Below are 14,066 nucleotides of genomic sequence, written 5' to 3' on the forward strand. Positions count from 1 at the left end.
CACAATAAATGTGTAGCTTCATGGTAAATACACATGGCTTGCACGTTGTTAGGTCTCCAGGGGATTTTTATATATAATTAAAATTATGATGTAGTGAGGTCCTGATAATAACATAGGAAAATTAGAACAGGATTAGGCCCTAGTCCACAACTGAATAAGATCAAGGATGATCACCTACCTCAACACTATCTTCCTGCACCATCTCCATAACCCTTGATTCCTCTTATGTCCAAAAGTCTATTGATCTTTCTTTTGAATGCAATGATTGAGCCTGCACTGCCCTCTAGGATAGAGAATTCCAAAGATTCATCACCCTTTAAGTGAAGAAATGTCACTCCATTTCAGTACTAAGTGACATACACCTTATTTTAAGATGCGACCCCCTAGATGTAGCCTCCTTGGCTAGGCAAAACATTCCTCCGGATGTCCCCTGTTGAGTTTCCTCGGAGTTTTGCATGTTTCAGAGGTTCACTTTTATTTTTCTAAGCTCTTAAAAAAAAGACTAGCCTTAATCTCTTCTCATATGACAGATTTGCCATCGTCTGGCAAATCTTCACAGTATTCCCCTCTGCAGAATTTCCTTTTTTCAGCGAGGAGATCACAGTTCTACATGGTCTCACCAACACCCTATATAATTATAATGTTGAGTGTTGCACCGTGAGCCCTTTTCCCTTGGTTACAGATCACACATTTCTCCCACCCAAACAGGTCGAGCATCATCATCCAGCTAATGTAGCCTTTAAGTGGTAAACATACAGGAGAACATCCTTGAAGGAATATCAAGACACTTGCCCTGGTGCAGGGTTTCGACCCGAAATGTTGACAACTCCTCTCACCCCACAGATGCCGCTTGACCCACTAAGTTCATCCAACAGATTGTTTGTTGGTGAAGACACTAGTGGCAGGTTACAGAAAAAGTGCAACCATTTTCATCTTCTGACTAGAAATAATATGTTGGCAAGTTGGTACACTGTCTGAGTGAATGAAGAAGAATGGAGACCCAAGAGGAATAAACTGTGTCCATAAAAGCCAGAAAAACAAACCCAAATCGGGCTGCTGGTCATTTTTAGACTGGGAGGAATAGTGCACCTATGGCAAAAGTAAAGGGAGAAAATCACTGCAGTGTTGACACCACACACTCTCTCTCTCTCTCCCAAAATTATCAACTATTTTTAAAACATCTTTATCATGATATGTTTTCATTTTGGAACAAATGAAGTAATTACGTAATAGCCCAACATTACAATATTCATAAGCACCATAGGTATTTTCATTTTGGCCCATCATTGCCCAGGTCAACCAGAAAGAGCCACAGCGTGCTGAGGAATGCCTGTGGAGAATGACTCCACCCCTCCTCCCAGTGTAATGCTATTTCTACTTGAAGATTAAATGAGAACATAAAAAAATAGGAGCAGGAGGAGGCCATCTGGCCCATTGAGCCTGATCCACCATTCAATAAGATCATGGCTGATCTGACCATGGACTCACCTCCATCTACCTGCCTTTCCCCCATATCCCTTAATTCCCTGCTATGCAAAAATCTACGTATCTAACTGTGTCTTAAATACTGTATATTTAATGAAGTAGCCCCTACTGCTTCCCTGGCCAGAGAACTCCACAGATTTACTACTCTCTGGGAAAAGCAGTTCCTCCTCATCTCTGTCCTAAATCTACTCATAACATGAACATATAGTCTTTTACAATAAAAACAGAAAATGCTGGAAACACTCAGCAGGTCAGGCAGTATCTGTAGAAAGAGAAACAGTGCTACCATTTCAGGTCAAAGATCCTTCAACAGAACTGGGAAAGGAAGTACACAAGTTGGTTTTAAGTTGCAGAGTGTGGAAGGAATGGATCGGACAAGGGGAGCATCGCTAAAAGGATGATCACAAGGTTCAAAAATGAATGTAAAGCACTTTCCCTCTCAATCTCAGTAGAAGGTTTCTGCAAGGAGATGGTAGATGTCTCAGGGAGAGATTTTAGAATGTGGTGGTACATATTTTCGAACAACAAATCCTGTCTATACAAGTTGCTGTGCTGATAAGCTGCTGGTGAAACCAACTGGTTGATAGAGTGGTTAGAGGAAGAGAACACAAACAATGAGGAACTTAAAAACTGTGAAATGCAGAGCTGTAGCAGGCGCCTCTCAAATAAATGGAGAGCCAATTAAAATTTTGCCTGCCACTCAGACGGCATGGGTGGTCTTTCTACATGATTAATGGCTAAAGTATCAACTCTATTTTGTTCTGTCACTCTTTTCTCTTCCAACACTCATTCTTAATGCATCCAGTCATCACACAAAGAAGGTTAACCTACTAAATTATACTTTGTTATAACTTAAGTGGGGGGGGGGGGGGGGGAAGAGAGAGAAAAAAAATCTGTATTAATATTGTGGTTTAAAAATATAGTTAATTTTCTCCTGGGGTATCGTGCATGCATATAGATTTTCCTGTATAGACAGGATTTGTTGCTGGAAAATATGCACCACTACATTCTAAAGTTTCTCCCCGAGACATCTACCATCTCCTTGCAGAAACCGTCTGCTGAGATTAAGCGGGAAAGTGTTTGTACATTCATCTGTGATTTATGATTCGACACGTTTCCAAACTTTGCCCAAGGTGGTAGACAACAACCTTTCCCTCAATGTCAACAAAACTAAAGAGCTGGTCATTGACTTCAGGAAAGGGGGCAGTGTACATACACCTGTCTACATCAATGGTGCTGAGGTCGAGAGGGTTAACAGCTTCAAGCTCCTGGGAGTGAACATCACCAACAACCTGTCTTGGACAAACCATGTGGATGCCATGGCCAAGAAAGCTCACCAGCACCTCTACTTCCTCAGGAGGCAAAAGAAATTTGGTTTGTCCCCTTTGACTCTCACCAACTTTTACCGATGCACCATAGAAAGCATCCCATCAGGATGTATCACGGCTCGGTACAGCAACTGCTCTGCCCAAGATCGCAAGAAGCTGCAGAGAGTTGTGGACACAGCCCAGCGCATTACGGACACCAGTCTCCCCTCCTTGGACTCTGTCTTTACCTCTCGTTGTCTTGGTGAAGCAGCCGGCATAATCAAAGACCCCACCCACCCAGGACATTCTCTCTTCTCTCCTCTTCCATCGGGTAGAAGATACAAGAGCCTGAGGGCACGTACCACCAGACTTAAGGACAGCTTCTACCCCACTGTGATAAGACTATTGAACAGTTCCCTTATACATTGAGATGGACTATGATCTATGACCTCATGACCTCAAGATCTACCTTGTTGTGACCTTGCACCTTATTGCACTGCACTTTCTCTGTAGCTGTGACACATTACTCTGTACTGTTATCGTTTTTTTTTACCTGTACTACATCAATGCACTCTGTACTAACTTGATGTAACTGCACTGTGTAATTAATTGACCTGTAAGATCGGTTTGTAAGGCAAGTTTTTCACTGTACCTCAGTACAAGTGACAATAATAAACCAATACCAATAGAAGAGACTTAAGTATCTGTTTTTATTTAATAGTTTGTTTTTGAAGAGCCATGATGAGAGCTTTTACATTATTTGGTATCTTTCTGGGGATACAAATGAGGCAAGTTATATCAAGATTTAAGTTGCTTCACCAAGAAACGATGGAGCTCATCTCAACTGTGTATCCTATATGTGTTTCCCATGCTGAGATAGGCAAACTAAGTCCTGGTTTTGCCTGAGCCACAGGGTATTCTATAAACTGTTCTGAAATAGCAGCTCAAGAGATATATGTGGCAACACTCCCTTCTTCTCCATCTGGAAAAGCACCTGTTTTCTGCACTGTGGCTTATCTAATGATGCCTCTCAAATCAAGACTTTATCATTATTAGGGAAACAAATGGGTGTTCCTATGCTTCATTACATAGCAAAGCACACCACTATATTAACTCACACTGCCAGAAGGCTGTTATTATTTAACACTCAAAGCCCAAAATCATTTTGCCTTTGTCCCAAGCTTTTAATGGGCTTAGCCAATTTCTGATGCGTAGAGGCAGACAAAGTGTGGGTGGGATGTGTGTGCCAGCGTAGAGTGAACACTGGATCACCTACAGTTGCCAGTAATTGAACAGTGCATCCATCAATAGTCTCAGCCAAAGATCAAACATTCATAAGCAACAGCTGCACGGCCTCACTACTTGAGTGGGTGAGTGATTGGAGACCAAAAATATTATTGCTGCACTCCTCTCTCTCAACAGCCGCACTCTGCTATTCTTACTATGGGAAGGATATAGTTTGCACACTGGGAAAGTTGATCACAAATTAAGCAGCAAAAAGTTGGTGGGAATTGTATTTATTTACAGTTTTAACTAACACCGAGAAGAAAACAGAACACCAGGAAATCTTTAGTGACCTTACAAAGGGGTTCAGGTGCCATCGTGAACTCTAACTGTGAAACTCAGACATTATCAGCTAAATCCCAAGTTAAGACAACGGTCTTGCAATCACTGCCTTCTTTATTTTGCATACCCTGTGTCTCAGTTTGTAACCTCTGTGTCAGAAGTGGAGGGTTCAAATGGGGTTTTAACAGGAGTTAAAGAATTACCTGAAAGATAATATTTTACACGTAAAAGTAACTGTAGGGATTTGTTTTGACATATTTAAATTATTTATCTTTTCACATGTTCCTGTTGTCCATTAACTAGTGCAGTATCGAGGGAGTAACAGAGCCACATTGTCCAAACAGGATCTTTAGTTAAATGGATAAAGCACAACTTCATCTGCTCTCTCAGATGGATGGAAAAGATCCCATGGTACAAGTTTGAAGAGCAGAATGTCATTTACCTCTCAATCAACATCATCAGAACTACTCATCTGTCATAATACTGTTTGTGGAGCTGTGTGTGCGCAAATTGGCAGCTGCACTTCCTAAATCAAAACACTGATGATACACCACTTATTTCAATGGCTGGAAAGAGCAATGGAATACCTGGAGGTTGTGAAAGATGCTAAAGAAATGCAGGTCTTTTGTCATTCCACTGCACTTAGACAAAATGCATTTATAAGGACAGGTTCTCAAGAATTGTCAGCAACACTATTTATGAGGTTAATTATTTATTCGAGGAGATAGGATGGATTTCCTTAAAATTGCCTCAATCAAAAATGCAGGATTTTAATATTTAAGGAATTTGTTGGGATCAGTAACGGTGGTGCGAGGTGGCCAGGAGTATGTTAACAGCTAACGGGAAGGACATCAACAGCGAGCAGTAATGATTACAAAGCAGTCATTGCTAAGTTTATTCAGTGAGAAATCCCCATTGATTACCAGTACAACACTGTCAAGGCATATTAGGTCCAAGCAAAATTTCTGGAGTGCTCCACGGTAATGTAGCTTTGATGTACTTGGAGGTAATTTTAGATTGAACAACATAAAAGGATGATGTTAGTGCAGATTGAATTTAAGCAAGATCCAGCAAATACCTTCAGAGGAAGCTGTAGTCCCACAAGGTTCAATAGTTTATTTGTCCAAGGTCCAGCAGTAATCACCAGACTTTTTGCTCTGTAAATTCCTGTGGTGGTTGTCACGGCAACCAGACTTCCAGGATGTATTTCAACAACTTTTTCACCATCACGAATGGTTCCTCCAAACCTCCGGAACAAATCCTACAAAAGATTCAATTCTGTCTTGTGAAATCATGGAGAACACGTCATTATTTCTAATAATTATTTCTCTACCATCCAGAAAATATATTTATAATATTAATGGAATTGAAGAACTTTTTACCCCATTTAAATTACTACTTTTTTCCCTCATATTCCAGATATCTGTTAACCAGTTCTTTGTTTTTTTTATATCTCTACAATCCATTATCCTACTAGAGCAGAATTAGTTAATAATATCCTGTGCATTGATACATTTCACATATCTATCACATCATGAAAGTCTACCATAACACTGAAAGATGTGTATGCGAAATTGTTATCTGATATTTTAAATCATTGCATAACTTAAGCCTAAATCTAGCATCAACTATATAAAAATCTAGGCTCCAACATTTTGAAGTATTAAAATTAAGTATTTTACAAGTTCACTATTCTACAATAGGTAGGCAGATCAAAGCATCCCATTTCAAACTGCTCATGTCTGCTTTGCCTGCAGGTGGCACTGTGAGGGGGTTTATCAATACTTTGTCTCAGCATATGTTAGTAACATTCCAGCTGTGAGCAGACTTAGCTGCAACTTTACATATTGGGACCTGTATACAATGCGGATCATTTTTGGCCTCTACAATTCATAGGGCCTGCACAGAAAGAACTGAATTAAACTAATGGCAACAAACTCAATAATCAGCTCTGTGATCTCTGGAAGTTTTAAGCACTTAGTCTCACTCCAACATTCTCCCCCCTCTCTCTCCCCCCTTTTCTTCAATCACAGATGATTTTCTTTAAGTCTTCCCCTCACCTTTTAACCCAGAGGGTGGTTGGAATCTGCCTGAGTATTTGGCAGAGGCCCTCACACCATTTAAGAAGTCTCTTTCTTCTCCCTCCTTCTCTTAGATAGTTTGCGTGCTTTCTGCTAGCACCCTCCATATCCTTATCTGCTTTAGCCCACGTATACCTATGCCCTCCAAACTTTGAAGACTGCCCTTGGCCTGGACTCTGAATGCAATGCCACAGGAGATCAACTCATTTCTTTTCATTATACAGCTTCACCCCACTTGCACCATATTATAAGAGCCGGTGTCTTTTAACAACAAACAATCTGTTGGAGGAACTCAGTGGGTCAAACAGGGAAAGAACTGTCAACATGGAGTCAAAACCCTGCATCAGTCCTCGACAAATGCTGCTCTACCTGCTGAGTTCCTCCAGCAGATTGTTGGTTGCTCCACATTCCAGCATCTGCAGTCTCTTGTGTCTCCTGGTATCTTTTAAATCCAGTTCTAAGCACAATCAGAAGCAACATTAAGGATACTTGATGCAGGCATTTTAACTGTGTTTGGCATTACTGCCATGCTTCATTTTCTTTTATATATATTCCACACTGAATCCACAGCATGAACATTAATTACTCCTCTGCTTGGACTCTGCAGACTTGTAAACTTAATTATGAGGCTAATGTATTTTTCTTCTGAGCTGATATTTACTTTACATAAAAACTAATTGCTTCAAATACAACCATTTATCTTTTCACACATCAGGTGTAGGAAAATCAATATCAACAAATATGTCTTGCCATCCTTTTAAACTTGATAACAAACCTCAAGTTGATACAGGAGAATAGGCAGCAGACCAATAATCAGTTATCCAGCACTTGGGCACTGAAGAGCTCTAACAGGCAGGAATCTGATAGTAGTTTGTTCACGTCTACTTTTAGATTCAGGAATTACTGTCGCAGTAGGAGCTCCAGACTGCGGAAGGAGAGAGTGCAGTATCCAACAAATTCCTTGATTTTCATGTTGTTATTTGTGAACAGATTACAGTTTAATCAGATGGCATGATGGGAACCTTGGCTGAGTAAGGGTTAAAGAATTATGCAGCTTATCTGTATACCATGCATTTGTTAACCTTTTGGTTAACTGTGGTATGGATCTATGCTTTTGTAATACCAAAGAAACTACAGAGCTGCGATGAGATTTAAATGCCTAGGGACCTTTCTCTGCAGTAACCATAAGTCCAATTAGTTGCCTGTTTGCTATTTAGGAAATTTGCAAACAACAGGCCAGATGGAAGCTGTTTGATCATGAAGAAGGAGGAATTGCTCACAAGATCAAAGGTCTGCAAGTAGAACAGGATAGAATATGAGGTGTGAATGTAACACCAAACAGTCTGGGGATTACAGCAGAAAGTAACTGAATTACCATGCGAATTGCACATTAAGAATGCAGATTGGTAACCAATGAGGATTTAAACAAAGTATAAATTGGTTTCTTCAGATACATCCGAGTGGACAGACTATGGTCAAAAGAATACAAGAAATGGACAGAAGTGGTCTCCCAGGCGAGTTCAGGAGCACAGATTCTGGTGTAGAGTTTTGCCAAGAACCTGGTGCCACTGTTAACTATTTTCTTTGAGGAACTTAAACTCAGCATAATGTCAAACTTGAGTCTGCAGCTGCAAGGTCAAAGTCAGCAAGTGCTCCCATGTTTACAAGAGGAAGCCATGAGGCATTTCATACACTTGTTTTCATTCAAAAAATGAGATATCAGACATTCAGAAAAACTATAAAATTATTTTCAGCACTGTCACAGAATCCATTTCTGTTTGAAATCCTGAAATCTATACTTTAAGATTGAAATAGCTCTTGCATATGTAATATCATTATTTTTAATTCAGGATTAACCCTGTGTCAATTATTTCCCAGGAGATGAATTGAGCTCAAAAGATTTTTCTATAGTTAGAAATGGATTAATCAAACTTATTTCTAAGTACAGGCCATGTTGGACAATTAAAAGATTCTGACCCATTTGTCTATTTAGGGTAAAATGTAACAAATAAAGTTCTTTAATTTTTTTAATCCAAAATAAACTTTATTCATAATAAAAGACAAACTATATACAATAATAAAACAGTGCAAGCCTTTACATTCTTGTACAGATCAATCATTAGTGTTACCTTTTTATATATAAAAAACAGCACCAATGCCACTCTTGTGGCTCCCTGGGGTGATACCCCAAACCCATATTTACAATATTTAAGGGGTGTTCTCGCCTGACCCCACCCCTCTCTCTCCAGTGGCAGAAGAACCCTAAACTGTAGTCCTTCCCCACCGAGCCCTTGATGTGGCTGCACCCAGCTTCAATGCATCCCTCAGCACGTACTCCTGCAGCCTGGAATGTGCCAGTGGGCAGCATTCTTTAATGATTTGAATGAAGGTGCATAAGTGTAAAACTCCATGATGTTGAAGAATAGTTACAGCCTGCTTATGCAAAGCTAACAGCCTGGAACTTGTGGTGACAGAAGTGGTGAGACTATGAGTGTCCACTGTTTATAATTTAAGACATATGAACTGCTGGAGAATGTACGTTTGTAGTCAGACACAGAAAACCAGAAGCCGATGTCAGTGATTCACTGGGTGTACTGTTGCAGACTTTCCCAGTGTAATCCCAGGGAGATATCAGAGGAAGGTTTTTTACCCAGAGAGTGGTTGGGGCAATGGAATGTGCTGCCTGGGGCAGTGGTGGAGGCAGATACATTGGTCAAATTCAAGAGATTACTAGATAGGCATATGGAGAAATTTAAAATCGAGGGATCTGTGGAAGGGGTTAGATAGTCTTAGGCGAGGTTTAAAGGTCGGCACAACATTGTGGGCTGAAGGGCCTGTATTGTGCTGTACTGTTCTATATCAGCAGAAATCAGTACACAAATGAAAAATCCAACTACTCACAAACCAAGTTTGTTCTGTGTTGCAGCTCATTGAATGAGATACATGAGATCTTAAGGATACACCAAAACATAATTAATGCACTGAACAAACTCTTTTACCCCTAAAATCTACATCTAGATTATTATCCCCTTGATTATTTCCAAATTGTGTGGTTTTTATAAACAGAAGTATTTTTTATATGGGGGTTTCTATCTCTGTTAGGCTCATCTGCTGCAAATACTTTGCTCAATGTAAATTGGTCAAAATAACTGTGAGAATTATTCAATGAGATTGGTTGAACATCTAGTTTGATGGTATCATTGTTGCTAAGTACCAGGGATCTCCTAAAACAGAGTGACAGAAACCACTTACAAGGAAAGGGGAAATTCTTATCAGACTAATCACTTGGTCTTTGTGGATAACCTTCTTTGGAGTCAGTAGTGAACACTATCATTTCGCTGCTAATTGCAAAATCCATGCCATCAATGTCTCAGGAGAGGAAGGTACATTTCTAGTGAAAATGTAAAATGAACAGGAAAATCCCAATTATTGAAAGAATTGTTCTAGCCTTATAATCCAAAGCAACTCCTTAATGATGAACAAATCAAAAGACTGCGCAGAAGTTAATCTCTTAGTTTAAAGGACACTATTCAATTTACCCTCCTCTGAGGAAATGTATGTTCTCTGTTGAAAATAACATGGTTTTTCAATAGCAGTGAACCATTATTTTGTCTGCAAATCTAAAGTCCAATGGGGAAAAAAAAACATTAACCACCAAAAACAAAAGATCCAGTTTACACTTCTGTATCTGACGGGGGTAGTGGCCCAAATTTTATAATGTCCCTAATAAATAGATGGTGATTTGAAACATCTATTTTTTAGCTACCTTCTTTACTAACCCATTATTTACTTCATTTTTCTTTCCTGACCTGCTGAGTACTTCCAGCATTTCCCATTTGTATTTTATATCACCCAAATTTACAAATCACATTCAGTGCTACCCAGAATAATTCAGAGTAATGTCTATTCAAGTAAGCACCCAAATCTTGCTTAACAGATAATTAATGAACATGCTCAATGAACTCATGGTATTAGGATAGTCAAACAGCCCCATAACCCAGAGGCATCTCAAACAGAGAGAATATTCAGTCATTAGAACTGCTGAAATGATCTAGATGTAGATTTAACTATGAGGATGTGACTTGTATGTAACAAACTGTCAATGTAACATCAAGGGTTGCAACAGGACCAATGGTATCAGTGAATTTAGACTTCTTTGGATTTAAATTTACTGAAATAATTGCTACAGGCATGTGGAAACTGTAATATTATGTGATAGTTCCTGGGCAGACAGATTTCTCAGAAGGAATACAATGGTATGTTGTGGACTTGGGGATATTCCTGTCCTCTCTTCCCAATTCTAAACTCTGACAGAGCACAGCCGAGCTGTTTGAAATATTGGTCTGAAACACAAAACCCCTCCCCTTATTAAAAAAAAAACAAAAAGAATGAGAATGAGGAACATACTTTTTGCAATGGGAAAAAAGATGTATATAAATGCAAAGATTTTTTTTATTTTTTGTTCTTACTTCTGTTTAATTTCAAAAATCTAAATTATCCAGGTGTTAAGGATTTTGTTGTTGCCCAAGGGTTCTAGCAGATGGTTCTCCATTATTCTTTATCCTTTCCCCTGTCTAAGACGGCCATCATTGCAAGGAAAGCTTTTCCAGACCAAGAGTGTACAATTGTAGCTGTTAAAAGGTTCCAAGCAGAGAGAGACTTTCAGAAGTACAATTTGGATTGACTGCCTTACAACCACTGTGGTTTCCACTATAACTGCTTTTCAGAGACAAATTCTTGTTTTAAAATTCTGTTAAAATTTTTTTGAAGGATTACTAGTTTAACAAGACAATTTTAATGAGCCACAACAGTTAGATCTTGAACATTTTATAGTGATGTGCACACCAGTCTTGAGGTTGTCATGGCTTTTTAAGTTTGAGAGCCTGTTCCAAGAGCAAAAAGTATGCAAACCTTGAAATACAGATGACGATTCAAAAGGAAAGTTTCCTCAGTTGATCAAATGTACCAAAAACTTAACCATGGATAATGGTTTGACAAACTTTGTGGGCATCCAACATTATAATGCACTCAAAATATTCATCAACTTCTTCACATTTCAGTTGTTATTCATGGAGTCATACAGCAATATAGCATGGATACAGGCCCTTCGGCCCGACCAGTCCATGCTGACCATGGTGCCCACCCAACTAGTCTCAATTTCCTGATTTCGGCCCATATCCCTCCAAGCCCCACCCCTCCATGTACCTATCCAAGTGCTTCTCAAGCGATACTATTGTACCTGCCTCAACCACTTTCTCTGTTTATATTGTTTACAAGGACAAACTGCAGTCTATGAAATTCACAAGACATGGTAATTTATCCCATGACAATCACCAGATTTATTAGCAAACTTCCAAACACTTATTCTTGCTCTATTAATTAAAAATAAAATTCAAGAACACTCATTTCAGTTATTCCAGATCTTAAAAACCTGTACCAGTAGCAGCTGTTGCATCTCCCAAGTGACATTATCTGTTGCAAACTCTTTGTATTTGCAGCTCCATCACAAAAAAAAAATCAAACTGGGCACGTCCCCCACTTTACCAAGCAATAACCACAAAGCCCCAAAGTCTGGTGCTTGCCGACCAACACTGGCTCCTTGTTGACCAATGCCTCAACTTGAAAATTCTCATCCTTGTTTTCAAATCCTTCTGTGGTCTTGCCCCCATCTCTGTAATATCATCAGCTCATCCAGCACTTATAGATTACAACAGCTTATTACAACAGTTATTACAACAGCTCATAGGCTTCAGCTGCCAAAGTACAAAGCTCCAGAATTCCATCACTAAACCTCTCTGCCACTCTACCTCTTTATTCTTATCTAAAATATTCTTTAAAAACTCTCTTTCTCAAGCTTTTGGTCATTTGCCCTAATACATACTTTTATGTTCAGTAATGCTCTTGCGAAGCATATTTGGCCACATTAAAGAAGTCATATAAATGGAGTTTGCTCTTGTTCAATTTTGTAACAGATTTCATTTCGAACAAAGAACAACATCTCATCACAAACACATTTGATGCTGCTGATAGGAGCTTCCTATATGCAAATTCACTACTTTCCCATATTGTAGCAGTGAAGCACTTTTGAGATGAACCTCGCTTGTGAAAACTGCTGTATAACTGCAAGTTTCTTTCTATTATGACCAAAGGACTTCTTGCAGTTGTAAGTGAGTATGAAGCACAAGGCTTTGCTGAATGGTTGCTAAGAATAATAGTTTAATCTCCCAAATGAAAGAATGGATGAAGATCAAAATCTTGAGTACATATGTTCTAGTGTAGTACAGAGGGAATAATAGACTGCCATTTTTTTGAATGAGACACTAAATTGAGATCCTAGGACACTATTTTGCAGAATGGGGTAGACTTGTCTGGTGTTCTTGCTGTTCACAAATTGACAGGCATAATTACAGGTTTACAACACCAATTGCACTTCTGATAGTTTCTTTGGCTGCAAAGCATTTTGGGATGTCCTGCAGTCACAAATGGTACCATGCAAGTCCTGCCTTTTCTTTCTCTCGCGTTACCTGTAGAGTTTTCAATGCTCGATCCGCGTACAAGATTCCAGCTGTTTCATCGAGAATGGCAGAAACTTCTTTTGGAAGCCTTATGGCTGGAAATCTCGTTGAAAAATCTGCAGATGTTAATGTCATCATGGGGACTTTGTTGTCAACCAATGTTGACTTCACGCATTGAAAATCTGGGTCCTCTTCTTGACCTAGAACCAATAACCCTGTTTGCCTGCAAACAGACAAGGTTAATCACATTATTGTAGAATCACTCATTGATACTTTTTACCCTATTTCCTACCACTTGCTTTCCCTCCCTTTCTCTTTCCAGGTGTCGTCGGTGGTTGCTGGAGAACAAGATTACATTCGTTCATGGGTACCCAACTCCAGTGGTAACAATGGAGACACAAGAGACTGCAGATACTGGAATCTGGAGCAACAAGATCTGCTGGAGGATCTCAGGGGGTCGAGCAACATCTGTGGGAAGAAAGGAATTGTTGCCGTTTCAGGTCGAGATCCTGATGCAAGGTTTCGACCTGAAATGCCGACGAGTCCTGATGCAGGGTTTTGACCCAAAACATCAACAATTCCTTTCTTCCCACAGATGGTGCTCGACCCACTGATTGTGGATTGTTTGTTGCTCAAACAATCCCACTCCAGCGGATTGTTTGTTGCTCCAGCGGTAACAAGTTATGTTTATGGCTCTGTAACGAGTGCCTGTAAACTATTCAATTGGATCTCCAGCCAAGGTGATCCAATTCTCATCCAGTGTCCTCTTGCCCTTCCAGCAGAGGTCTCGCACAAGACCTCAAGGGGGGAACCCTAGTAGAATTTCCCCATCCAATCCAGACGCAAATTTCACGGCCCCCATCAATGCAATTCACATAACAGCCTAGGCTAAGGGATAGAACCTGGTTTCAAGTCAAAGCCAAAACACTGCAGATGCTGAAAATCCAAAATAAATCCAGAAAGTGACAGCATCTGTAGAAAAGGGTTAATGTTTCAGGCAGATGACCTTTTAAAATCAGAATTAATGACAGGTCATCGATCTAAAACATTAATTTTATTTCTCTCGCCACAGATGCTACCCATTGTGCTGTCCATATTCTTTACCTTATTTC

The 14,066-nt window shown here is 39.6% G+C and overlaps 1 protein-coding gene across 2 annotated transcripts in view; it reads right to left on the reverse strand.

Moving 5' to 3' along the window:
* Positions 1-14,066, reverse strand: part of pipox (pipecolic acid oxidase) — a 56,818-nt gene that overhangs the window by 23,863 nt on the left and 18,889 nt on the right. The window contains exons 3-4 of one of the 2 annotated variants that reach the window (XM_052035560.1): positions 6,809-6,896; positions 5,437-5,619 (exon numbers count right to left, since the gene is read on the reverse strand). In XM_052035560.1, the coding sequence (XP_051891520.1) occupies positions 5,437-5,619; positions 6,809-6,896 (271 nt within the window). Of the gene's footprint in view, positions 1-5,436; positions 5,620-6,808; positions 6,897-12,963; positions 13,178-14,066 lie in introns of both variants that reach the window. The other variant, XM_052035559.1, reaches the window with a different exon arrangement.

This window comes from Pristis pectinata, chromosome 21 (assembly GCF_009764475.1).
Source record: "Pristis pectinata isolate sPriPec2 chromosome 21, sPriPec2.1.pri, whole genome shotgun sequence".
In the NCBI taxonomy this organism is placed as follows: Eukaryota; Metazoa; Chordata; class Chondrichthyes; order Rhinopristiformes; family Pristidae; genus Pristis; species Pristis pectinata.